This window comes from Gossypium hirsutum, chromosome D04 (assembly GCF_007990345.1).
Source record: "Gossypium hirsutum isolate 1008001.06 chromosome D04, Gossypium_hirsutum_v2.1, whole genome shotgun sequence".
Lineage (NCBI taxonomy): Eukaryota > Viridiplantae > Streptophyta > Magnoliopsida > Malvales > Malvaceae > Gossypium > Gossypium hirsutum.
The window spans coordinates 58,076,788-58,103,458 of NC_053440.1; the positions used below are offsets into that span (position 1 = coordinate 58,076,788).

At 36.1% G+C, this 26,671-nt stretch overlaps 4 protein-coding genes and 1 pseudogene across 6 annotated transcripts; 4 read left to right on the forward strand and 1 right to left on the reverse strand.

Moving 5' to 3' along the window:
* Positions 1-1,872: 1,872 nt before the first annotated feature.
* On the forward strand, positions 1,873-6,263 carry LOC107898732 (probable protein S-acyltransferase 22). Its single transcript, XM_016824251.2, has 9 exons — positions 1,873-2,517; positions 2,608-2,721; positions 3,277-3,681; positions 3,865-3,933; positions 4,030-4,101; positions 4,468-4,596; positions 4,681-4,761; positions 4,860-5,048; positions 5,149-6,263. The coding sequence occupies exons 1-9, from the start codon at positions 2,476-2,478 to the stop codon at positions 5,923-5,925; spliced, it is 1,878 nt and encodes a 625-aa protein (XP_016679740.1). The 5' UTR covers positions 1,873-2,475; the 3' UTR covers positions 5,926-6,263.
* Positions 6,264-7,118: 855 nt separating this feature from the next.
* LOC107898730 (26S proteasome non-ATPase regulatory subunit 11 homolog) lies at positions 7,119-10,447 on the forward strand. 3 transcript variants are annotated; one of them, XM_016824250.2, is made up of 3 exons: positions 7,191-7,370; positions 8,743-8,922; positions 9,021-10,447. In XM_016824250.2, the coding sequence occupies exon 3, from the start codon at positions 9,047-9,049 to the stop codon at positions 10,313-10,315; it is 1,269 nt and encodes a 422-aa protein (XP_016679739.2). In that variant the 5' UTR covers positions 7,191-7,370; positions 8,743-8,922; positions 9,021-9,046; the 3' UTR covers positions 10,316-10,447. The 3 variants fall into 3 exon arrangements, with proteins under 3 accessions (XP_016679738.2, XP_016679739.2, XP_040947063.1); XM_041091129.1 differs by having other exon boundaries at positions 8,838-8,922; XM_016824249.2 differs by lacking the exon at positions 8,743-8,922 and having other exon boundaries at positions 7,119-7,370.
* Positions 10,448-11,403: 956 nt separating this feature from the next.
* Positions 11,404-18,253, forward strand: LOC107898727 (ARF guanine-nucleotide exchange factor GNOM). The gene is given in 19 exon segments (XM_041091130.1): positions 11,404-11,568; positions 11,656-11,729; positions 13,034-13,859; positions 14,083-14,446; positions 14,449-14,529; positions 14,532-14,925; positions 14,927-15,084; positions 15,087-15,713; positions 15,716-15,950; positions 15,952-16,334; positions 16,337-16,363; positions 16,366-16,395; positions 16,398-16,541; positions 16,544-16,828; positions 16,831-16,872; positions 16,875-16,916; positions 16,919-17,021; positions 17,023-17,498; positions 17,501-18,253. Coding segments are annotated over 17 exon segments (4,350 nt in total). The 5' UTR covers positions 11,404-11,568; positions 11,656-11,729; positions 13,034-13,124; the 3' UTR covers positions 17,725-18,253.
* Positions 18,254-18,670: 417 nt separating this feature from the next.
* Positions 18,671-21,832, forward strand: LOC107934906 (uncharacterized). The gene is made up of 5 exons (XM_016867424.2): positions 18,671-19,306; positions 20,052-20,151; positions 20,240-20,375; positions 21,182-21,277; positions 21,354-21,832. Exons 1-5 carry the CDS (start codon positions 18,904-18,906, stop codon positions 21,483-21,485), a joined length of 867 nt encoding a protein of 288 aa, XP_016722913.2. The 5' UTR covers positions 18,671-18,903; the 3' UTR covers positions 21,486-21,832.
* A 765-nt stretch (positions 21,833-22,597) lies between these two features.
* Positions 22,598-26,288, reverse strand: LOC121216151 (transcription factor MYB16-like; annotated as a pseudogene).
* Positions 26,289-26,671: the final 383 nt, after the last annotated feature.

Sequence of the window (26,671 nt, forward strand, 5' to 3'; positions counted from 1 at the left end):
ATTCGGATATTTATAATTATATAATCAAATTATTAATACAATATTTTAAATGATAAATATTATTTTCTATTTATTTAGGTTACAAATTAATATTACAATTTAAAATACTAAAATAAAATTTACATTTTAACCTTCCAAAATTGTCCATATATTCTGACACCTCCTTCAATTACCGTAACGCCGTTTTCGTGCAATTTTTTTTTATTACAACTGTGACTCTTCCCGTCATCTGGCTGGCCAGCTGCCATTGTTTTTTCTCGGTGTCTTTACTTGTTAAATAACTAATTATTTATTTGCTATAACCAAGAAAAAGGGAGTCACAAAGTCCAAAAACTGACAATAAAATGCCAAATCTATTTCTTAAAACACCATTTGCAAAAATAAAAAAATAAAAAAAATTATTCAGCTCTTTTTCCGAGTTTATTCTTTTCTCTGTTCCGTGACCATTTTTAATATAATAAAAATTAATATAAAAATTGGGTGATTATTGACTTATACAACAATAATTTAGTTGGTCTAGAATCATTTTTATTTTAAATACATCTTTGACAAACTTGGTCTGTCACTAATTTCAACTTAACCACCCTTATTCGCCGTTCAAAACTATAATCACGTGAAACATAGTTTAAATTGGATTGGATCAAACTTGACGTGCTATTTTTTAGTACATTGATAGATACGGATTTGTTATAAATTGAATAAGGAGGTGTAAATTTACTAATTAAATTTATTGAATTTTTTAGAATTATGACAAAATTGATGGGATTTATAAATATTGAAGAGCTAAATTTATTATTATGTCAATAAAAAAACTACATCAATATCTCTTTAGAGACCAAAATGTTAAATCTCAATAACCTTAATGACTAAATTAAAAAAGTTTAAACTCGAGTGACCAAAATAAAAATACACTAATAATTAGATGACTATTTGTGAAGTTTACCTTGAAAAATAAATATTTTTCAAATAAAAAATTAATAAAAATTTTAATTTGAAATTTCATCCACCCTATATAAATTATGTGATAGGGGCATGGGAGCCATTGAGGCTAGAGTTTGTAACACATGGCTGGAAACATATAATTAAAAGAAAACATCAAGGTGTGATTTGCCCAACTTTGCCTTTGAATGCTAAACGGAAAGCTAATTTTGGAATAAATCTCAAAACTACGTAATTTTATACAATAACTTTATTTTTATGTAATTTTGTATATAAAATTTTGATTTGATCTAAATCTCATAATTTATTAACATAATTATCGATATAACATCAATTTATGTTTATTTTTTTGCATACACAAATAATTATACTTATTCCACATAAAACAAATAAATATATTTATTTTATTAAATTTGTGTATAATTAAATCAAATTTTCATATGTATAAGTTTACCAAAATAAAACTCATATATAATTTTAAGATTTGTCCTATTTTTTTTACTAAAAAATATAATATGAATATTAATATAAATATCTTCATATTACTTTTACCCAAAGAAACCATGCATTTAATGGCATCAGGTAAAGACAGGTACATGAGCTTTCAAAGCTAAAAAATGGACATTAATTAAATTGGAGGGTTCCCTACCAATTTCCTGTCATTGTGTCAAATTCGTTTCTACAGAAGAACACTCATTTCTAGTCAAAATACAATAAACATTGAGTGGGTCATATTTTTTTTTTCTTTTGGGGTTAATTACATCACAAAAAAGAACCAATAACAATTTCAATTGATAAAACTTTGTTTATGGAATATTTGGGTTTTGAGTTTTGTTGGTGTTAATCTTTAATTTTTTTTTTTTTGGTATTTAAAGTGGGAAGGGATTTTAATGGCTTTTAATGCGATGAGTAAATGTGTTTGCGACCTTGGGGGACCAAATTTTGAAAGACAAATGGTTGGTGAAAGCAATTACAAAAAGTGGAAACCAAACAAGTGTCTGTTGCATTGGGCCTGTGACACATGATTTGCAGCAGTGAAAAAGGTCATGGCAGAAACAAATTAATAAAATAAAATATAAAATTAAAGTAAAAGTTGGGTTGGACTTTGGACTTGAATGGCAAATTTAATAAGTTTATAGACATAGAAAAGATAAGCCAGATTTCATTCCACTCTTTGTTTCTCCTTGTTTTTGCTTAGAAAACAAAGGAAACCCCCGAAAAAGACCAGACTAGCCATTGTTTTTCTTTTTTCCTCTGTAGGGCTATGATTAAGTGAAGCAGAGTCCATACCTATCTTCTTCGTCAACTTCATTGTTGTTGTAGTGAAAAAAAAAAAGAAACAAAAAATGGGTAATGTTGCTTTTGTTTGGTTAGTGATCCAGTGAAAATGGGTTATCCTTTTTTTCCTGGAAAATGAGGGAAAGTGTGAGAAAATAAGTATAAAGTGGGAAAAAAAAGGAATACCCAGATTTTTCTTTTCCTGTTTCATACACTTTCTTTCTTGTTCTTTCTGGGACTAAAGCATTTGAAGAGGAAATGAGGAAGCATGGATGGCAGCTTCCTTCTCATCCACTTCAGGTAACTTTTTTTGTGTGTAAATAATCGAGCTTTTTTTTTTGTTTTAATTCGTGGTATTGAGTAAAGTTTTCATTTTTGTTGTTTGTGAAGGTGGTGGCTGTTGCTGTGTTCTTGGCACTTGGATTTGCTTTCTATGTGTTCTTTGCTCCTTTTGTTGGGAAGAAAATGTTTCAATATGTTGTGATGGGAATCTATACCCCTCTTGTAAGCCATTTCAAACAAATTTCCTTTTTTTTGGTACATAATTTTAGTAACATCTTTGAGATCTATGTTTTGTTTGTTTCTTTTGATTCATCTGTTTGGTGTTTTTCTCTTCGCGTCGTTTTTTTTTCAATCAACATGTCACCTCAGTTGATAAAGCAAAATATGTTGCTTGTCTTTTAGCTACTGTTTCCTTTGATTCTGTACTAGAATTTCAATTTTTTGGACATCAAAAGATTGTTAATTTATCACTTGATTTGGTTGAAGATTGTACATTTAAACTTTGTTTAAGGATTAGGAGATGACAGTTCCTGGTATGCGGTTTAGTCTCGGGTTTGGCTTTTTAGGATAAAGTAGGTTTAAGTTATTTGTGTTGATTGAACAAGTTTAAGAACAATTGGACTTGAGTTTCAAAATGCAGTTGATTTAACACCGGAGAAGGTTCTTTGTTTTGCTACTAGAATCTTGGTTTTTTCGGGTTCTATTGATATCAGAATCTGTTAGGGGAAGTGTGTGTTTATTACATGGAAGTATTAGTAACAATGTTTTTCATTTTAGATTACTTGTTGCTTTGGCCTATATATTTGGTGTGCGGCAGCAGATCCTGCAGATCCCGGAGTTTTTAAGTCTAAAAAGTATCTTAAAATTCCTGAAAGTGGGAAGCATTCTGGACCAAAAGACTGTAAATTAGGTGGAGGTTCAGCTACAACCTTGCATGATGACAATGATGCTTTGGTTGGAGGAAAAACTGCAGAAAAGGACACAGCAGCAACTGATGAAACCTTGAAAGACGGTGGTGTTGAACTTGAGGGAAACGATGGTTCAATGAAGCGGTCATCTTGTTTGCTATGGATTTTCTCTCCTTGTGCTGTTATTTGCAAATGCTGTGGCTCGAATGAAGAATCTACCGAGCAACAGATGAGTGAAGATGGAATGTTCTATTGCAGTTTGTGTGAAGTTGAGGTACGGATCCCTTTGGTGCCTTTAAAGTTTGATTGTTTATTCTTCCCTTTAATGAGATGATTATTACATTATGATCTTAGGACTTACGAGGGGAAAGAGTAGCTCCACCATCTGTGCTTATCTTGCATTCTTTTTATGCTATTGCCATTCGATTTGTTGTCATAAGTACTTTATTCTTGGCAGGTTTTCAAATACAGTAAGCACTGCCGAGTCTGTGACAAATGTGTCAACCATTTCGATCATCACTGCAGGGTAATGCATGATCTTCATTCATTGAATACTTTATCTCGGTTCTTCATCAGAAACTCTACTAATACTTATTTTATTCCCTCGGTTTCTTTTCTGTAGTGGCTAAACAATTGTATAGGCAAAAGGAACTACAGACAATTTTTCACTCTCATGGTGTCGGCTCTTCTATTGGTAAGCTTGGCCTCCATCTTCCCATCATCATATTACATCATGAAATACCACATGTTCATTTGCGATCCCAATTTCCTTTCTAGTCAACCTCTTCCTTGCATGCATCTCCGACCACAATAACACTAGGCTTCTTGTTCCATGACTCAATTCGCACCTTACAATTAGCCTCTATTATCGTGTCCTTTTATCTTTCATTCTTTCTACCAAATGCCAAATTCACTTCACGAGATCACTGCCATGTTTGCACAATTGCCAGACTCGAAGAGAACCGAGAGTAAGCCTTTTTTATTTTTCTAGTCATTTTCATTTTAATTGAATATTGACAGGTATGTACTTGGTTTGTCCACCTTGGGCTTGAGATTGCAGCTTATTCTACAATGGTCAACTGGAATCCTCGTACTTATCTGCTGTTTCGTTGACCGGAAGCAGTTTTCTTTGGATATTTCAACGAAGTTAGGAAGCAGTTTCTCTTTGGTTCCGTTCATTATTGTGGTTGTAAGTATTCATGTTAATCCTCATTTCCCCCCTTGGCATTGAAACAAGTCCGTTACTTACTAGTGTAGTTTTTTATGTCCGCAGGTATTGTGCACAATTTTGGCTATGGTAGCGACGTTACCGCTTGCACAGCTATTCTTCTTTCACATTCTACTCATAAAAAAGGTACGGCTACAATTAGTAAAATCCCAAGGAGTGTTAGAGGGTAAAGAAATAACGAAAAAGCTTGTTTGTTATTTTGGTGATTTCTGAATATGCCTCAGGGGATCAGCACATACGATTATATAATAGCTTTACGGGAGCAAGAGCAAGAGCTACAAGGTGTCGGCGTCCAACAGAGTCCACAAATGTCCCCTGCCAGCTCGCTTACTGGATTAAGTAGTGCTAGTTCGTTTTCTACTTTCCACCGGGGTGCATGGTGTACACCCCCACGCTTGTTCCTTGAAGATCAGGTATTTTTTACGAAACCTACCTCAAATTGTTCATCATACAATGATCCTACTTTTTGTTGAATCACTGAAACTGAGCTGTTTTTTTTGTAATTGGTGTTAGTTTGATGTTGTTCCTCCTGATACCGGATCTGTAAGTTCGTTCGGGAAAAAAATGGTCAGGGAGGAACCAATTAAGAAGAAGAATCCAGGTGCAGTTAAGATCAGTCCGTGGACATTGGCACGGTTAAATGCGGAAGATGTTTCAAAAGCCGCTGCTGAAGCAAGGAAAAAGTCCAAAATCCTGCAGCCCGTGGTGAGACGTGATGCCCCATTTGGGTTAGAAGGGGATAGTAGCTTTGGCAGCAGTGGCCGACGAATGTTCCCGAGACCTGATGGCAATAGAAGACGAGCAGCTAAGCGGGTGCGTCTACCCGCTGACCTACCCATGGAGTCCATAATGAACATTTCGTCTAAATCTGCTGATAAAGGTTTCAGTGACACGTCAAGTAGTTTGGCACCACTTCAACTAGAAGCGCGGAGTGCTTTCCAAACGAGCCGAGCAATGTCGAGCTCAGTTGGGGTTGTTACCTCTTCTCCGGAGAGTAGTTTAGATTCACCAGATATTCATCCATTTCGGATCTCCTCATCAGGAGCCGAAGAATCAAGACATCCAACAGGTTTACCTCTCAATATGGCTGGTCAAAAGGGATTTCCATTGTCGAGATCCGCTAGTGATGGGTATGAAGCATCCGGTGGGGAAGATAGTGATCGAGTTCCATCGAGAATTGTTCATAGACCAACAAACTGGAACAACATTCTCTTTTCTGAACAGACCGAGAGGGTTGTTAAACTCAAAGCACCATCTTCGTCCGGCCAGGTTAACGGTAGAATGCTGTGACACATTCCGAATTTGATTTTTCGGTTTATTCTTTAATTTATGGTCCTAAGAACTTTCAAGTGCCTAATGGACTGTCGTTCAATTCATTTGAATTTCGGAAGAGGTGTTTGACGGCTGTAGAGTCTGGTATCCGCCAGGGGTAATGCTGTAAGTGTCATCGAAGAGTCGGTCATTTGGCATTTGGGATGACGAAAAAGGAAGGTTTTTTTGGTTTGTACTAGGTATAATACTCCATTGTACTTGTTGGTTTTGGAGTGAAAAGTGATTCCTCCATGGACATTTTGTTGAACATTTCTTGAGTTTCTAAAAAAAAAGGAAGAAAAATGTGAAAAGTTTAATATGTTGTCACCGGTGCTGTATCAGTTATTTACATCATCCTTGCATTTAAGTCAAAGATTTCCCTGGTGGTGCGATATCCCAACGCCGCCTCAGGTGGTGGCTTCAATAACTCAATAGAATCGAATTGAACTCAACCCTAAATCTCATCATGATGAGATAATGATGAGTCCGATTGGTATTGAACCGAACTTATCACTTCAAACAAATAATCCAACTTTTGAATGGATTTATTTTAAACATCTTGGTATCTAATTTAACTTTCATGAATGAATAATGTGTTTTTTTTTTGTTTCTAATGAATCCGTTGGAGCGAGCCCAATGATTAATACTTTGTGTTATGTAAATTAATAAAAATTGGGGTTAGATCAGTCGATCCCTCTCCACTTGATTGGTTGAATAAAAAATTGATTTAGTATATATATTTTATGTTAGTTCGGATCTAACGTGAAAAATATTTAAAACATATAGATCAAGTTTTAAATATGTATGTATTAAACTTGTTCATGAGTCAAATTTTTTGAATCTAATTCGACCATAACTTGAACAAAGATTTTTTGACCTTGAGCTAGTTCAATCAATCCGAATACAAATTAAATAATATTAAAATCTTTACTCAAAGTCTTGAATACAATTTAGCCTTCAAAATATACCTTTTTTTTCACTTAGTATTTAACATTTTTTGGTCAAACATTGTAATTAAACTATTAATTTTGTCTTATTTACTGCAAATCATGATACCAGTCAATAAAATTGTGACACTTCGTGCTTTCTTTTTATCTCGTACACTTTTGGAGTAAAATGAGAAGAAATTATAGTTTAGGAAACTTTAAGTACTTAAGTGGAAAAAACAATCTAGTTTAGGGCTAATTTTGGAATTAAGCATTGTTCAAATAGTGAAATGTTGAAGTTGGTTGAGACACGGGCCGAAGCCGATCAACATATGGAAGCCCAAAACTTTATAAGGCAAAATTTGAAATCCATCGTCTCTGAAAGTTTTCTTGCTGCATAAGTCTATCGTCTCTAAAAGGGCACACATTTCTAAGTTAAGCAGTGAAGTGTTTGATTGACGAACAGATCGATTCGACTATTTTCTTCTCTGGTTGAAGGTACGATTTTATTTATTTTTAAGTTTACTTTTTTTTTCACTTTAATGTTTAGGATTTGGTTTTTCTTGATTTTACGATTTGTTTCTTTTTAGGTTTCCATCAGATTCATGATATTTCTGCTAATTCTCTTTAACTATCGAAAATTTGTTTCCGATTTAGCTCATTTTATGATATTTTATTTGAAATTTTCTTCTGTTGTTCTATTTTGGTCTTTTGATATTCCACTTTGTTACCTCGTATCTTCGTGATTTCCCGCTCCGCCATCGGATTTTCATCCTACTTTGTTTCAAGGTTTTATGGTGTCGAATCCGTCCAAACTCTAAATAAGTAAAAGGAATATTATATTTCCTTTTATTAAGTCCGGCGAATTTGGAAGCATGTTGATGTTTGGTCACATCGGTGGATTAGATATAACATAGCTTCATAATTTTCTGCTGGTTAGCTTCTATGGTTCTCAGTGAGTATTAATTTTCCCGTTGGACCATTTCATATGGTGGCTATTGCTGTGTAGTTGGGTTTAAATTGCATTGATAATTGATAACGAAGGAAATGTTTTGTTTAGGAATGGAAATGGCATTAGAGTAGAGTAAACTATAGAGCTTATGCACTGTTCCTGATTTGAAGATCTTAAAATTTGATTGTTAGAACATGCAGCATAAAGTGAAGTAGCGAGTACATCACTGTTTACTCATATATTCTCTCAATCTGAGGGACATCGACAAATGAGTGAAGTGTCGGGGGTGATATAACCGGGTCTTCTAATTTGCTTCACCTCCATTCTGTAGGGAAACAAACTCACTTGTTCCAATATAGGGAATATCAACCGAGTAAATATCAACTCCTTTTTACTTTGAATACAGTGTTATGAGGCTTAGCAAATGTCGAATAGCTAATTAGTGGAATTTCAATTAACATCATATTCACATTTAGAAGAGATTATGACTTCTAGATTGTCACCCTTTGATTGAAAGTTGTAGAAGTTCAAATATACCATTAACACTTGGATTTAATCTTTACATGGCTGTTTCTTCTGTGAGGAACTATATTGACATTCCATAGTTATTTGAGGTTTATAAGTGGAACTCGATTTGTATGTGAGAGCAGGAGATAGTTATTGTTCTTTTGCAACACGTTGATACATATAGTCCAAGGAGTTGCTATTCTGTACTGTTTTCTTGTGTATATCTGACATATTTTTATGTATATTGTCAAAACATTTCTGGAGACTGAACAATAAAGTGTTTTTGTTTCAAAATTTTTGGATGAATGGTTATATGGCCTAGAAAGTTGCAGTTAGCTTTGTGAGAATGTTTGCGGTTTTGTAAAAAAATGAGCTGTGTGATGATGTTTAACTTTTGTTTGAGTGATGAAGTAACGCAAAAAGTTGATTTTAAAAAGCCATTGACTTTTGCAATCTTCGAGTTGGTTCAAGTGTGATGATGTTTAACTTTTGTTTGAGTGATGAAGTAACGCAAAAAGTTGATTTTAAAAAGCCATTGACTTTTGCAATCTTCGAGTTGGTTCAAGTGCAATCCATTTGCCAAAGTAGCTGGTAACTTCTTGGGTTGATTTCCCTTTGTGTCTCTTTGTAATGAAATTTAATTGTTTGTGCAAGTTTATCTATGTCAAATTTAATTGTTGATTTTGCAGGATTTGGAAATTTTTAAGTATTTACAATGTCTTCATCATACCTCCCTGCAACCACTGATTCAATTGCTCAGGCTCTAGAAGCCAAAACACCATCTGAAGCCATATCAATCCTTTATCGTGTACTAGAAAATCCTTCATCCGCTCCTGATGCTCTGCGGATTAAAGAGCAGGCCATAACGAATCTCTCTGATCTTCTTAGACAAGAGAACCGAGCAGAGGAGCTTAGAAGTTTCCTGACTCAATTGAGGCCCTTTTTTGCATTAATTCCCAAGGCAAAAACTGCTAAAATTGTCCGTGGCATAATTGATGATGTAGCTAAAATACCAGGAACCTCGGATCTGCAGATTTCTCTTTGCAAAGAAGTGGTGCAGTGGACTCGTGCTGAGAAGCGAACTTTCCTTCGCCAACGAGTTGAAGCAAAGCTTGCAGCTCTTTTGATGGAGAACAAGGAGTATCCTGAAGCACTGAATCTCCTTTCTGGCTTAATCAAGGAGGTTAGAAGGTTGGATGACAAGCTGCTTCTCGTTGACATAAACTTGTTGGAGAGTAAGCTTCATTTCTCTCTCCGAAACCTCCCTAAAGCCAAGGCATCTCTAACCGCAGCAAGAACAGCCGCAAATGCTATTTATGTGCCACCAGCACAACAGGGTAACATAGATTTGCAGAGCGGAATTCTCCATGCGGAGGAGAAGGATTACAAAACTGCTTATAGCTATTTCTTCGAAGCATTTGAAGCTTTCAATGCACTTGAAGATCCTCGTGCTGTATTTAGCCTCAAGTACATGTTGTTGTGCAAAATAATGGTGAGCCAGGCCGATGATGTTGCTGGTATAATATCCTCCAAAGCAGGCCTACAATACGTGGGGCCTGAACTCGATGCCATGAAAGCTGTTGCTGATGCTCACTCAAAACGTTCTCTGAAGCTTTTCGAGACTGCTCTTCGTGATTTCCGGGCCCAACTCGAGGAAGATCCTATCATACACAGGCACCTTTCTTCCCTTTATGACACTCTATTGGAGCAGAACCTCTGCAGATTAATTGAACCTTTCTCGAGGGTTGAGATTGCCCATATTGCCGAGCTCATTGAATTGCCTGTAGACCACGTGGAGAAGAAACTTTCTCAGATGATTCTGGATAAGAAGTTTGCAGGGACTTTGGATCAGGGTGCGGGATGTCTTGTCATATTTGATGATCCCAAGGCCGATGCCATCTATCCGGCAACATTAGAAACCATCTCCAACATCGGCAAGGTTGTTGATAGCCTTTATGTGAGATCTGCTAAGATAATGACATAGGGTGCCACATTTAGCAACTAGGAAGAAACAAATTAGTGTTCAGTGACACAAGTGCATTCTAGTTATTACATGTTTCAACTTAATCCTGTTTTGTTGTGGAACATTTGATTTAAAACATGTGGAGTTTATTCAGATGGTCTAGCCTTTTTCCCAGCTAGAATTTGGGTAAAAGTATCATGAATTATATTTTGACCCTCTACTCAAAAAAAACAGGTAATCAGTTGGTTCTTCTGTTAAAAGTTGAATTTGGTTTTACTGTTAAAAACTGATTGTTGTACGTGAGCATAATGTATATATGACACGTCACATGATTGTTTAGTTATTTTATTACGTATAAGGATTAAGTTATTTATTTTTGAGTAAAGGGAATAGAATGTAATTTGACTCTTAGTACAAGAGCTTTTATTGTATTGTTGTCCTAGAATTTGTGTCCGGATTTAGGCATGAATAATGTTTGACAAGAGCATGTGAATTTTTTTTAAAAAGGTATGGTGTGCATCTTATTTTAATTTAGTATTTAATTTGATAGAATGTGTTCTCCTTTTTGTGATAATATCATTAATATATGATTAACGTGCAGACACGAAAAGAAAAGTAAAGAAAAGATTTCACATGTTTTAAGATTTAACTATTATGCGTCGGGCCGAATTTAGTTGTTCATGTTGAATTTAGATTTATGTACAACATATCCATCCATTTTTAAAAATATTTCAGATTCCGTTGAACTTAAATAAAATTAACCATGTTTAAGTTGGATACTATTTTGTTTTTGAGCTAATAATTTCGATTTAAGTTTAAATGATTGGCTGTTAATGAAATTCATAATTTAATTATTTTTACTTAATTCAATACAAATATTTATTGGCTTAACTGATTGAAAGGATTACTGTTAAATCAGTTGGGTCTATCAATTATTTATTATATTTAAAATTTTGGCAATCTTCTATAATTTTTTTAAAATAATTACTTTATCATTGCAGTGATATTTTAATTATGGAAATATATGAAATATCAGCCCATTTTTTCTACAGGTCCCTAGAATTTAAAAGAAAATGTATATTAAAAAAACAATTTAAATGGCTGTTTTTGTAAATTAAGAAATCTCACTTTCATTTTCAGTCGATCTCAGGACTCTCCTCTTTGCTTTTCTCGTTTCTCGTTTCCCCTTCTTTTTTCTATTTCTCACAGAGAAAAAAAAAAGGGTAAAAAGAAAGGGAAATAAAAATATCAATTCATCGTTGGATCTCACAAAGGTAACTTGTTTTTCCCTCGATCTCATCTCAATTTCGTCTTCTACGATTTATTTTTATTTTTTGTTATAATTTTGTGTATGCGTTCAGCAGCAGTATAAAGTTGAGGAAACGAAATTGCAGCGAAAAATAAAGCACAAAAATTACGATTTTGAATCTTGAAGGTTGACTCGAACTGTGAGTCAAACTCTCTGCATTTAGAATTTCAAGTTTCTTTTCTTTTCTTTTTCCTTCTTTCCATATTTTATTAGTTCTGCAGTGGTGTATTAGATCTATGTTAGCTTTTTTTTCAGTTGATTAAGCTGTGATTTGGTGTTTTTGTCTTTGCATTTTATAGATTGAAATCTGGTAAAATGATGTTTTTTTCCCCTTTCATTTTGCTAGATCTCTTAGCCTGTCATAGATACTTCCGATGTTACCTGTTGTTTTAAGTGGAAGGGAGTTTAGGCAGATATGTTTAAATATTTATTTTTTTCACAAAATTTGGGTTCTGTATGGTTGGTAGTGATTCTGCAGCTTCTTTATAACTGCATTATCTTGTTTTAGATTTCTTATAGTTGGTTTAATGCTCAGTTTCTTTTGATGATTACGGTTGTTCATCATTGCTAGGGGTTTTCTGTATAAAATAACTTGATTTTCTTTTGGGGCTGTCCACATATGCTCAAACTGATATATGGGTTGTGGAACTTTATCATTGCTTTTTCAGGGTACCTTAGGCTTGCAATAGATTTAGGATTAAATAACATAATGAGATTTTAGTGTTGTTTGTGGTATTCATGGTGGGAAGCGGTAGTATTATGTCCTGGTGGGGGAGTTGGTTGAAAGGAGGAAACAGTAAGGTTCACCGGCAAATTCTGGTTTAAAACTTGCTGGCTGAGAGCTTGGTGTTATAGCGATATTCTGATAAGGTGCTGCTGTTGCACTGTCTTTACATTTTATTTTACTGTAGGTCTTAGCAACTTAAGCATGCTTCATTAGATCATTATTTGTAAAGAAAGATTACTTGAAACACTGCTTCTTTCTTTTGTCTTCTTGGAGCTGCATATTTTACCACAGAGATTCATATGTAATAAGCATATTATATATATGGAGCCAGAATTTTGAGGTGCTGTCAATCTGTAGTGAAGCTGGCCTTACATTAGGCTGTGGTTTGGGAGTATATGATTAAGTATTTACCCTCTCATTTCTTTTGCTTTCTTATGCATTGAGATGTTTATTTAGTCCATCTCTTTGCCTGGAAATAGGAATATACATGCTTAAGTGCACTTATTATCTTTCACGTGTCAGTTTATGTATGCTATCATGCTAGCTTATGAAGTCTTCTGTGTTTTTGTTGTAGCTACTGATACTGCTTTTTAGATGCTTCCCCCCGCCCCCTCTTTTTTTAGTTGTTGAGGGTAGTTGATTTTTCAGTTTATGAATTGGTTAGTGAGCTTGTTTATAATGTCCATCTCTGTAACTTTTGAAGGTTATGCTCCAGTGGGATCCCTGCGCCTTCCTTTCTGACAGTTGATAAAAATATAGAACAGCCTTAGGTTCCAGAAGGATATTACTCAGGAATGGGGCGACTCAAGCTGCAATCTGGGATCAAGGCAATTGAGGAAGAACCTGAAGACTATGATATGACATATTCTAACAAAGCTACTTTAGCATGTATGATTAATTCTGAAATAGGTGCTGTATTAGCTGTCATGAGGAGAAATGTAAGATGGGGTGGTCGATACATGTCGAGTGACGATCAGCTAGAACACTCTTTAATTCAGTCATTGAAGGCATTAAGAAAGCAAATATTTTTGTGGCAGAATCAGTGGCATACCATCAACCCTGCTGCGTATCTCCAGCCTTTTTTGGATGTGATTCAATCTGATGAAACTGGTGCACCAATCACTGGTGTCGCTCTATCATCTGTTCATAAAATTTTAACCCTTGATGTAATTGATCAAAATACTGCAAATGTTGAAGAAGCTATGCGTTTGGTAGTTGATTCTGTGACTAGCTGCCGATTTGAGGTGACAGATCAAGCATCAGAGGAAGTGGTACTGATGAAGATACTTCACGTTCTTCTTGCTTGCATGAAAAGTAAAGCGTCAGTTATGTTGAGTAATCAGCATGTTTGCACAATTGTTAACACTTGCTTTCGAATAGTTCACCAAGCAGAGAAGAAAGCTGAATTGTTGCAGCGGATAGCCCGCCACACAATGCACGAACTTGTTAGGTGTATATTTTCACACCTTTTGAATGTTGAGAACACAAAGCATGCGTTGGTTAACAGAAGTGGCACTGCTAAACTAGAGGTTAGAGCTTGTTCTGTTGTTCCTCTCCTGTTCTTTTTTAGTTATTATTCGTATTTATTTATTTATTTTGCTTTCAACCTCTTCTTTAATCTGTTTTCTTTGCATGCTGGAAGTAGAAGAAAACATTCCAGAAGCCAATTGATATTTTTTCAGTTTTGTTTAATTTTTCTAGCTACAGTTTCATCACCAGTTCATCTGATCTAGAGTTTTCTGCTTTTTGCAGCTTGGTGCAATAGATAACGATTATGCATTTGGGGCTAAACAAGCAGAAAATGGAAATGGCTCTGAGTATGATGATCAAGCATCTTCTGCAAGTTTTGCATCCAATTCTGTAGGTCTGGTAGGAACTGTGAGGGAAGAAAGTATGGCAGTAGCTGGTAATGGAAAGGAGACAGTCCCATATGATTCGCTCCTCATGACAGAGCCATATGGTGTCCCTTGCATGGTGGAGATATTTCATTTCTTGTGTACTTTACTAAATACTGTTGAGCATGTGGGAATGGATCCGCGCTCAAATACCCTGACATTTGATGAAGATGTGCCACTTTTTGCCTTGGGCTTAATTAACTCTGCCATAGAATTGGGGGGCCTTCCTTTCGTCGTCACCCAAGGCTATTGAGCTTGATTCAGGATGAATTATTTCGTAATCTGATGCAATTTGGGTTGTCAATGAGCCACTTATTCTTTCAATGGTGTGTAGTATTGTTCTAAATCTTTATCACCATCTGCGTACAGAACTCAAACTACAACTCGAGGCTTTCTTTTCCTGTGTAATTCTGAGGCTTGCACAAGGAAAATATGGAGCTTCATACCAGCAGCAGGAGGTAGCCATGGAAGCTCTAGTTGATTTCTGTAGGCAGAAAACATTTATGGTGGAGATGTATGCCAATTTAGATTGTGACATAACTTGCCGCAATGTGTTTGAAGACCTTGCTAATTTGTTGTCAAAGAGTGCATTCCCTGTGAACTGCCCTTTGTCTGCGATGCACATTCTTGCCTTGGATAGTTTAATTGCTGTTATCCAGGGAATGGCTGAGAGGATCGGGAATGGTTCGGTTAGTTCAGAGCAGCCCCTGTTATTCTGAGGAATATCTGCCATTCTGGATGGTGAAGTGTGATAACTATGCTGATCCAGTTCATTGGGTTCCATTTGTCAGGCGGAGAAAATACATCAAGAGAAGGTTGATGATTGGAGCTGATCACTTCAACCGTGACCCAAAAAAGGGCTAGAGTTCCTACAAGGAACACATCTTCTGCCTGACAAACTTGACCCCCAAAGTGTGGCTTGCTTTTTCAGGTACACTGCTGGATTAGATAAGAATCTTGTTGGGGATTTCCTAGGAAATCATGATGAGTTCTGTGTTCAGGTTCTTCATGAATTTGCTGGGACTTTTGATTTCCAAGATATGAATCTGGATACTGCACTAAGACTGTTCCTGGAAACTTTTCGATTGCCTGGAGAATCGCAAAAGATACAAAGGGTGCTGGAGGCATTCTCTGAGAGGTACTATGAGCAATCGCCACAGATTCTAGCTAACAAGGATGCTGCTTTGCTATTATCATATTCACTTATAATGCTTAACACTGACCAGCACAATGTCCAAGTAAAGAAAAAGATGACAGAGGAGGATTTCATCCGGAATAATCGGCATATAAATGGAGGCAATGATCTTCCTCGAGATTTTTTGTCAGAACTATACCGCTCAATATGCAAGAATGAGATCCGCACAACTCCAGAACAAGGCTTTGGCTATCCTGAAATGACCCCTAGTCGGTGGATAGATCTAATGCACAAGTCTAAGAAAACTGCACCGTTCATTGTAGCTGATTCTAGAGCATACCTTGACCATGATATGTTGCAATAATGTCAGGTCCAACAATTGCTGCTATCTCTGTTGTATTTGATCATGCTGAACATGAAGATGTTTACCAGACCTGTATTGATGGATTCTTAGCTGTTGCAAAGATTTCAGCATGCCATCATCTTGAAGATGTACTGGATGACCTAGTTGTGTCTCTCTGCAAGTTTACGACTCTTTTGAATCCATCATCTGTTGAGGAACCAGTGTTGGCTTTCGGTGATGATGCAAAGCCAGGATGGCAACTGTACTGTTTTTACTATTGCAAATAGATATGGTGATTACATTCGTACAGGTTGGAGGAATATACTGGACTGTATCTTGCGACTGCACAAGCTGGGGCTTCTTCCAGCTCGCGTAGCTAGTGATGCAGCTGATGAGTCAGAGCTCTCTGCAGACCCTGGTCATGGAAAGCCCATTACAAATTCTTTATCTTCAGCTCACTTACAGTCCATAGGAACCCCCCGTAGATCCTCTGGATTGATGGGCCGGTTCAGTCAGCTTTTATCCCTTGATACAGAGGAGCCAAGATCACAGCCCACTGAGCAACAACTTGCTGCTCATCAACGCACCCTTCAGACAATTCAAAAATGCCATATTGACAGCATATTTACTGAAGTAAGTTTTTGCAAGCTGAATCTTTGTTGCACTAGCACGGGCCCTAATTTGGGCTGCAGGGCGCCCCAGAAAGGGAGCAGCTCACCTGAGGATGAAGACACTGCAGTTTTCTGCCTGGAGTTGCTTATTGCAATTACCTTGAACAACCGTGATAGGATTGTGCTTCTATGGCAGGGTGTCTATGAGCACATAGCTAATATTGTTCAATCACCGTTATGCCTTGTGCGCTGGTAGAGAAGGCAGTTTTTGGGCTTCTTAGAATTTGCCAAAGGCTGCTTCCTTACAAAGAGAACCTGGCTGATGAACTCTTGAGGTCCCTGCAACTTGTCTTGAAGCTTGATGCTCGAGTGGCTGATGCATACTGTGAGCAAATTACACAGGAAGTAAGTCGCTTAGTGAAGGCAAATGCTACACATATCAGATCTCAAATGGGGTGGCGTACAATAACATCTTTACTATCCATCACAGCCCGGCATCCAGAAGCATCTGAAGCAGGTTTGATGCGCTTTTATTTATTATGTCTGATGGGGCTCACTTGCTCCAGCCAATTATGTTCTCTGCATAGATGCTGCGAGGCAGTTTGCGAGTCTCGTGTTGGACAGGCAGAGCGATCTGCACGTGCACTGGATCTTATGTCCGGTTCAGTTGATTGTTTGGCAAGGTGGACCGTGAGGCTAAGGAAGCAATGGGAGAGGAGATGCTGGTAAGATGTCTCAGGATATTGGTGATTTATGGTTGAGGCTTGTGCAGGGACTCAGAAAAGTTTGTTTGGACCAGAGAGAAGAGGTCAGAAACCATGCTCTTCTATCATTGCAGAAGTGCTTGACTGGAGTAGATGGGATCCACATTTCTCATGGTTTATGGTTGCAGTGTTTCGATCTTGTGATCTTCACAATGCTCGATGACTTGCTTGAAATTGCTCAGGGACACCAAAAAGACTACCGAAACATGGAAGGCACACTTATTCTTGCCACAAAGCTCCTTTCCAAAGTGTTCTTACAGCTGCTCCATGAGCTCTCTCAGTTAACTACATTTTGCAAACTGTGGCTCGGTGTACTCAGCCGAATGGAAAAATATATGAAAGTAAAAGTCCGAGGTAAGAAAAGTGAGAAGCTTCAGGAGCTTGTGCTCGAGCTTCTCAAGAACATCTTGCTTGTAATGAAGACAAGGGAATACTCATGCAGAGGAGTGCACTAGGTGGAGATAGCTTGTGGGAACTGACATGGCTGCATGTGAATAACATTGCGCCATCTTTGCAGTCGGAGGTTTTCCCTGATCAGGGTCCAGAGCTCAAGCATGGCGAAACTGGTTGTGCAGTTTCCGGTGAAACAGTTTCTGTTCCTTCAAATGAAACAATCACCCTTGAAGGGGCTGGTGCGGGAAGTTAAATGTTGTGTAAAGTTGGATGCCTGAAAAGGGTTTGTGATTGCCAGCATATAGAGTCACACACAATACGTTGCTATTTCTCGAGGTTATCCGCATTGAGACATTAGGACACATTAGGTTATGCAGCCGCTGAGATTCCGCAAATCCTAGTATCGTTTGGAGGTATTGGGTGCAAATTGGTAAAAAAATTAGAGTGAGCCTTCCTTAGAAATGTGGATAAGATTTTTCAGTTATAATTACCTGTTATTCCAGATCTGGCTTGGTCTTCCATCTCATTGCTGCCTCCATGGAACCTTGCCAAAATGTTGTGTTAAAAATTACTTAGTTCTTAGTCTTTGCATATGGTGTTTTTTTGGCTTTTTTTTTTTTTGCAGTGAGAAGGATTCATCCTGTTCGTTTCGACTAGTCGGAAATCAGAACTTTGGATCCCTAGGTGGGATGTTACCCGTATATTGCCTCTGCTCATTGATGTATAGAAGCATAGGATTAGAAGATTTTACTTGGAATGGCAATGAACCATTAATTTTATCACTCTACTTGTGCTTTATCAATTATCACAGAAATTCCTTAAAATGCTTTGTTCATTTGATCAAAATATGGAGTGACCTACTCCTCCTGTAATTTTGTTATTGTTAGTGAAATTTTCAGTTGGCATGACATAAAAAAACATAATATGAACTGAGAAATTTTCAATATAAATTATACCAATTATACATGTATCAAAATTAATATAGCTATGAGATGAGTTGAACGAGTTAGTCATCTTTAATTATGTGTTAAATGTTAACTTAGTGGAGTATTGTACATATGGATGAATTATAAACGTGTACGTATACTGGGATTATGGTTAATTTGCTTTATATTTTTATGTGTTACAAGAGATGAATCAGAGGGCAAGATCAGAGCCTTAGATTATGTTTGGTCGGTCCCAAATCTCAACACCTCGGGTTGGCCCACCTCTACATAAGCAAAATAAAAAATAAAAATCTGCCAGATTTGGTCAAATACAGGGAAAGAGGTTCACAAAAGCAAACTTGGCGTTCTCCTGTTCTACTGAGTTAACACAGTTCTCCACGGCAACCAAAGTTCCCGTCTTTCACGCCTTTGAATTGAATCCCACGAATTAATCCTGAAAATTCTCTCTCACAAACTACAGAAAAAAACCCAGATTTTTTTTTGACATGGATTCCCTGTCGTCTGTCTCTCCATCTATAGTTCTACCTCCGACCAACCCTTTACCGACACGACGGCGGCATCGTCCCCAAGTTGTTGCCTTCTCGTTTGCCACCAATACCCGTCTTCCTCGCTTTTCGTCTTTCTTTGGCGTGAAGCTTAAGGGGAGATTGAATCGAGTTGTTGATTGTAAATGCAAATTCAACGGAGGGGATGCGAGAAGAGGAGAAGAAGATGGTCATGGTGGTAACGATGATGATGTTGATGGTGAGAAAGACGAGGTTGAAAGGGCGCTTCATTTGGACGGTACGATTCCATCTACTTCCAGCGAGTTCTTGCGACGGGTTTCATCTCGGGCGTATGATATGCGGAGGCATTTGCAGCAAAGTTTTGATAGCAGCAGTTATGATGGTAAACAAAGCTCTGCAAATTTTGGGTGTTTTTCAATGCATTTGTCTACTCTCTTTAGCTTTAATTGTGATTGTAGCCTAAAAATGACTACTTTAGCCAAACGCTGTTATTGCTTAGTGGATTGTCTGTAATTGTAGCTTTTTCTTTAGGCATTTCTGTAGTTAGTGCTATTTGCTATAGTTCATAGGTTATACTTCTTCCATAGAATTAACCAATCATGCTACCAGCCTCTGGACTCGGGTGTGAATGTCACATCATGGTATAATGATGTTTTTTATTCCATGTTTTGTAATGTATTTGAAGAGTTATATGCTCATACATATGCCTGGATATATATTGATCACGAGTACTTCACCAAAAAAGGTCAGTCTGATCCGTGTATAGGTAAATGTACCATAGAGCCTCTTCTACTAAGAGTTGGACTGCATTTTACTCCCTTTTCTTTTTGAACTAACATATATAGAGTGTAGATAAAAGTACAAATGGATGAAGTTTTTAACTTGAAGGACCAATAAACTCTTTGAGCTATAACATACATGGACTAATTTGCCTATTTTTTTAGTAGAGGGGGCAAAATGCAATTTGACTCGTAGTACAAAGGCTCCATGATACTTTTACTATAGAGTATATGAGTTTTTGTATGTACTTGGTGACCAAAACTGGAATTTATTGATGTAAATTTTTTGATATGTTGTTTCTTTTTACAAAGCTTAAGTACTTTTCTGCATCTGATCTTTTGTTTCAGTGTTGGAGGCAAATCCATGGAGAGATCCTTTGAAACCTGTATACGTGTTAACTCACAAGGAAAACCAGTTGTGCACAATGAAAACTCGAAGAAACCGCAGGTCTAATTTAGTTCCAAAAACCCCAGGATAATCTTTTCTTGAACTATTTTCTTATGCATGCCCTGCCTTACATTCTTTCTTTTAACAGTGAAGTCGAAACGGAACTTGGGTTATTGTTTTCCAAAGGAGGAAAGCGGAGTTCTGGGTTCGGAAACAAAACCGAACAGCCTAGATCTGGTACTAAGTTTGAGATGCTGGTGGAGGATGTTAGGGAAGGAGTTCTTGTAAGTATCATTGATTTTGTGTTTCGTTTTTTTTTTTTTTTTCATTGTGTAGTCTCGGTTGTCAATGAATCAAATAACAATCACAATTAATCAAGGACTTCCAGGACTTGTATGTCCATGGTTTAAATTAGTATATCCTTGCTGTATGCTATATGATATGCCTTTATTTCTCCAAACCGGTAACGCTTCCGAGTTTCAAATTGCTTGCAGTTTTCCGGGTGTAAATAGATCAAGCTGTCATTTTATCTTATAGCATTCACTTTCTTTCTGTTGGTTTATCTGTAAAAGTATCATGGAAGCTCCTATACTAGGAGTCAGATTGCATTTTGCCCCTATACTGAAAAATAGGTAAATTAGTCCCTGTACATTAGATCAAAGAGCAAACTAGTCCTTTTGTTAAAAATTTCATCTATTTTTACTATTAAAAACTGGTCCCAATATGTTAGCACGAGGTATACATGACATGACATGCAGAGGTGGACTTAGCACTCTCAAAAAATTGGTCCTTTGAAGTTTATGAAATTATAAGTAATATAGTAGTATTTAACAAATTGCGATTCATCTTTGGCCCCCTTAAAACAAATTTCTAGCTTTGCCCATGACACTATGTGTCACTTCCAGTTATTTTGTCAATCACTTCAGTATTTAACCGTACAAATGTATGAAAATTTTAAAAGAAATGACAATTTGTCTTTGATGTAATGTAGGGATTAATTTGTTCTTTTTTATTAAAGGGATCTAACTCCTAATAGGGGCCTTCTTAATACTTTTACCCTTGTTTTCGGACTCATCTCCGTTTATTACAGGTATTCGAAGATGAGAATGAAGCTGCAAAATATTGTGACTTAATGCAGGGAGGAGGGCAAGGATGTGAAGGTGTTGCTGAGATCGATGCTTCATCGGTTAGTTAGATTCAGAAACTGTTTGCTTGTCCAGTACGGAACCTTTTCTTATAGAATCTCTGGTACTATTGTGTAGGTATTCGATCTTTGCCGAACGGTGAGGGCACTCGTGGTTCTCTTCCGCAGGGGAAGAACACCTCCGTTACCTCAAAGTCTCGAGCTCAACCTGAAAGCCCGGAAAGATCGCTTGAAGATCAAGAGGGCCTGATATAAAGTAAAAATGTATAACTATGATGGCCAAAGATGAAAACCATATAGGCCTTTACTCCAATGTAACTTCATTTATCACAAACTTGAAATATAATGTATAGTATAATTTGATTACTTGATTTACATAGTAATTTTTTCATAGATGAACTATAATTGATAACGGCTAAATTTGTGATAATGCAATAAAGAAGGGCCCCAGTTATAATAAAGAAAGGCTAAGTGTGTCACAATAGGTGGATCTTAAAGAATATAGCTTCTATTTGTAGTATTGGAATTGCTTGAGGGTATTATATATACATACTTATATGTTGAGAATGATTATGGATTTAGACATATTTTTTTACATTATTTTATATAATATTTGAATATAATTATACACCCTTATTTTAATTTGATCTTTTATGGTTAAGTTTACTGTACTTTGTGATTTGTTTTAATTTTTTAAAATGAGTCAATGATAAACGCATATTTTTATGGTTGCTCTTGTCTGGTGATGTTTAAAATTTCAATATTATTATTGTGCATACAAATTGTAGAAATGTTTTAGGCCCAGTTGGGAGAGACCAAGATTGTTGTCAGATATTCATGTTGTTCAAAAACAACCATTAGCAAAATTATTCAAGGAAAAGCAGGCAGCTTGGTATTTAATTATTTAAGATATTCAACAACATTAGATGATTGTAAGAAATGAACGCCATTATTAATAGTTATAGCTACCTATGTTACTCACTCTTATGCACCCACCATCTTCCTTTTCTTTAATATTCTATTTAAAAATAGCAAATAGATGATTATATCTCATTTTTCTTTGGAAGTGAAAACATTGATAGGCCAAAAACCCTTGTGAGTTTTTAATTTATTAATTTGAAGGTTTATTATTACAGTTAATGGTAATATGTGAAGGCACTTGTAATAAAATCCTACACTTAAGTGAACTTCAAAGATGAAACCAGATAGCTTTCTTTCCTTTGATGAATCCTTCTGCAGAATCATAAACCATTAATCCAAACAACTCTTGAAACCATGTACCCTCTGAGAATAGTCCATTCATGCAATTCCATTGGATGATCCAATCTTTCCTTTAACTCTGGAATTTGATCACTGCCATATTCAACTTTCAAATATCCCCACTTTCACATGGATTAATCGATGAGTTCCAACCAAAGTTTTCATTAAACATTCCATTAACAGACGATGATGATGACATGGCAATGTTGTGGTGTTCTCCATGAAGTTCAACGTTGACGTAGGGGACTGTAAGTTGTTATTGTCCATGTTGAAAGTGAATAACCCGCAGACGACACCTTGCCATGCTTTGAGTACGTCGAGGCATTGCGGTCTAGTTGCCGGAGTCGGCGAAGGCGCAACGGCAGTGAATGGTTGCTTTGAGGAGGGTTTGAGGAACTAGCTTGGACTCACGAACCAGTCTAGCTTCAGCTCTAAACGAGCACTCTCCCATTGAGCCATGTGACTAAGGTTAGCAGCATCTTTAGGTTACCAGTGGTGGACCGAGTGCATCGGTTTTAGGCTTGTGGGTGACAGGATCGATCCCCATTTTGGTTAGCCTTTCTTTAGATGTGTGTTCCAGTAGTTCTTGATCTCATTGTCTGTTCTTTTCGGCAAATGAGTAGCTATGGCAGACCACCTATACATATATATATACACAAATTAATATAAAAATGGGTTTGGATTATGTTTAATATTAAGTACCTGTTTCCAAGAAGGGCTGGAGTTGAATAATGGTCTGTTCTTCTTGTAAACTGAACTTTCCTCTTTTGATATCAGGTCTCAAGTAGTTAATCCATCTCAGTCGGCAACTCTTTCCACATCTTTGAAGCCCTATATAATACATATATATCAAATTAATATATAGCAAGCAAAACATATATATATGTATAAAGATATTGAGAAATGAAGACCAGCTTTTAAAGGCAAGGCACGCCAGCTTCCATGGCCATGTTGTTCAATGTAAGCTAAGAGCTTTTGATCTTCTTCTGGGGTCCATGGACCTTTCTTCAACCCTACCTTTCACAACATGGTGACCTCCCATATATATATATGTATGTATGTATCTTTCAAATGAACCTTAGCTAGAACTGTATAACAATTTCTTGAACTCCCTTTGGCTTTTTGGATCAACACAATGAACATATATATAAGTTGAAAGCGATGAAATGAGGGGAGAGGTGATGGGATAGGGATATGAGTGCGATATAATATAAGGCAATTGTGTTGTAAACTAGTAATGATATATGACCATTATACCTCCTTTATTATTACATCTGATATAGTTAATCATTTATTATGGACAACCAATGTCATTTAATTTTCTTTATATATTATTATCTTCACAATTTTTTCTACTCATTTTTACTATCATACCATCTATTATCCTAAAATGATAAAATCACGTATCAATTTATAATAATGATCCAATACACAAATTTCTATAAAAAATAAGAATCAACTAATATTAGCATACTTTTATCAAATCAACTTAAAACTCGAATTACACATAAAAAGTAACAAGTCAACTTATAATCTTTGGGTACAAATGTAAATTTTACAAAATATAATACCACATTAGAAAAAATATTAACTCAAATACCAATTATATAATAAGGTTGTTTTAAAGAAAAGAATCACAACCATCATGATATATGATTGTAAGCATATAAAAATTAATTTGAGATTTAGGGTATTGATATAGGTTAAATTTTATTTGATATCATGACCATGTTTTAATAGGTGGCATTTATATAAAAGATTTTTTTTTTGTTCCTAAGACTTTGGGAGAAAGTCGGTGGTTTTCATTTCCCAAAAATAAAAAAGAAGGAGAGGATGGTGTATGTTAAATTGGTATACTTGTTGTAATTATAAAAAATGCTACGAATTAATTCAAGGTATATATGCATATATAACAAAGAAATGGTGTATTAATAAAATCTTTGTTTCTTCGTTTCATTAATCATACATTTTAATGGCACTTAAATGTTTTGTTTCCTTGAAAGTTTTCAAGTAATTAATCATTAAATCAGATTAATTAATTAGATTTTATTAATAATGATAGCAATGTTAATCTATAAACTGTGAGAAACTTGATGAAGCAAAGATTTTTTTTGAATTCTTCATTTAAGATGAAATAAAATGGTGGAGCTACATGTAATAAATGATTAAGTTTGCAGAAATTGTGGAAATTACCCCCAATTTCTGAAAAACGTGGTGATTTAATTCCTAGCTTTGCTGTTAGGTTGAAGCATTTGTGATATTTATGTCTTACATAATAATCATCTAAGCCTATACTCACCTCATGCTTAACATAATCTAATATTTGACATGTTTGGTTTTAGATTTTGGAAATATTTTATTAGGAGAAAAATGAAGAAATTATGAAATACTCTCTACCCTTTGGAATCACTATCATTAAATAGAGTTGATCAGCAGCTACAAGCAATATTAACTCCTCATAAAACCACACAAACAAACATATTTATTTACTTATTAGTTTACAAGCTCTATTCATCTCAATACTTCAAGATTTATTATTGTTAAGAGAGATTAGGTAGGGTGAGAAAATGTGTCAGCCTGAAGGATGAATTAACGAATGTGGAAACAGATGCAGTTGGTGGCTAAATGGGAAATCACCCTTTGTATTACTTTGTTTACCAAAACTAGTTGTGAGTGAGGAATTGCCACACCTGCCAACATGTTCTACCTTTTAATTACGCCTCTTTTACTATTCACGTACTTCCTTTAATGTGCCCCCTTTCTACTCTCACCCCCATTCATTTACTCCTTTAAAGGCTGTCATACTATGTAAGGACCAACAAAGTTTGAACCTATCATCAAAATAGCAGACAATAGCTGCTTCAAACAAATTTTGATCGAATACCACCATAGATATCCAACAATTTATTGGCTAAAATACAGTTGATCTCAATTCAAACAAGGAAAATGAAAACGAGATTAAGAACATTCACTAAGGCCTAAGACCACAGACCACATTGGACTAATCTCTTGACATGATATATGCCATGAGCAAACAATCTCTTGCATATACCAATAGCTTATACACTAATAGAAGCTAAAACCCTCTATTTGAACGTCAGTGACTCAAGTTTAGCTCCTAGGAATCGCACCTTGAATGGGATGCCTCATTAGATGCAAAACAGATTATAGCATCTTATTGGACCCCAAAGGCTTTTATATGTCAGACATACGAACCAGCTTATCGTAAAGAATGTGATCGTCCCTTCCTGTGTTGCTCTCTAACAATGCACTTTGCACTTTCCTGATGCAGGTAAAGAATGCCATGAGTACCCATAATGCAAGAGTACCATATAAAAAGTTAATTATGACAAGCAACCGCAGAAAGAAATGGGAAGATTTGAGGCAGGGAAATGGAAGTAAATCTGAAATACCTGCACAAATCCGTTAGTCAATAGCAGGCTACCTTCTTTTATTTTTAGGATAACTTTCTTCTTCCTTTCTTGATTATCTCCCTCATGCCAGCATACTGTTCTTCTCTTCTTCATTTTCTGAGTTAATCTTTCATTAATTAGGATAAATAACAGCAAAAACATATGAAAATGAATTTGCTGAATCAAACCACCCTGAAGTAATCCAGGTGTAAATGGACAGTCAATCATAATATAACAAAATATTAGTAGTATAGAACGAAAAGATTGAAATTCAAGGGATGCATCCAGAAACTCTTTAAGTGAAATAATGTCGACAAAAATTATTTCAGCTTCCCTAAACTTTACCTCTTAGAGGAATTGGGTTGACTTGCATCCTCCATTTCTTCATATTCTTTCAGGATCTTCCTCTGGATCTTCTTCCTCTATTTCATCTTTTATCTTTGGCTCCTCAACATGATCAACGTTAGTTCTTCATTGGCCATTTGGCTCCTCAACTTGATCTGTGGTAGTTTCTTCCTTGGTCACAATCATTTCATCCTCCTGCTGAGTTGCAGTTGATGTGTCCAACTTAGTAGATTCATTTTCATCACAGGAGCTCATTGCTTTTCGATCGTTTCGTTGGCGATGTTTTCTCAGTTTCCTTGTCGATTTTCTTCCCGTTGCCTCTTACGCTGATTTCTTTTGTAATAAATCTTACTCGCAGTTTCTACAAAATGAAAAGGATGTCAGTTGAAATCTTTTATGGGGAATTAGGTAAAATAAA

Excerpts from the sequence above, each read along its gene's own strand:
- LOC107898732 (XM_016824251.2), top strand. The coding sequence starts at position 2,476 with ATGAGGAAGCATGGATGGCAGCTTCCTTCTCATCCACTTCAG. Across the intron at positions 3,682-3,864 it reads GCAGTTTGTGTGAAGTTGAG|GTTTTCAAATACAGTAAGCA; the intron begins GTACGGATCCCT and ends TATTCTTGGCAG. Across the intron at positions 4,762-4,859 it reads ACATTCTACTCATAAAAAAG|GGGATCAGCACATACGATTA; the intron begins GTACGGCTACAA and ends AATATGCCTCAG.
- LOC107898730 (XM_016824249.2), top strand. The coding sequence starts at position 9,047 with ATGTCTTCATCATACCTCCCTGCAACCACTGATTCAATTGCTCAGGCT.
- LOC107934906 (XM_016867424.2), top strand. The coding sequence starts at position 18,904 with ATGGATTCCCTGTCGTCTGTCTCTCCATCTATAGTTCTACCTCCGACC. Across the intron at positions 19,307-20,051 it reads TGATAGCAGCAGTTATGATG|TGTTGGAGGCAAATCCATGG; the intron begins GTAAACAAAGCT and ends CTTTTGTTTCAG. Across the intron at positions 20,152-20,239 it reads AAAACTCGAAGAAACCGCAG|TGAAGTCGAAACGGAACTTG; the intron begins GTCTAATTTAGT and ends TTCTTTTAACAG.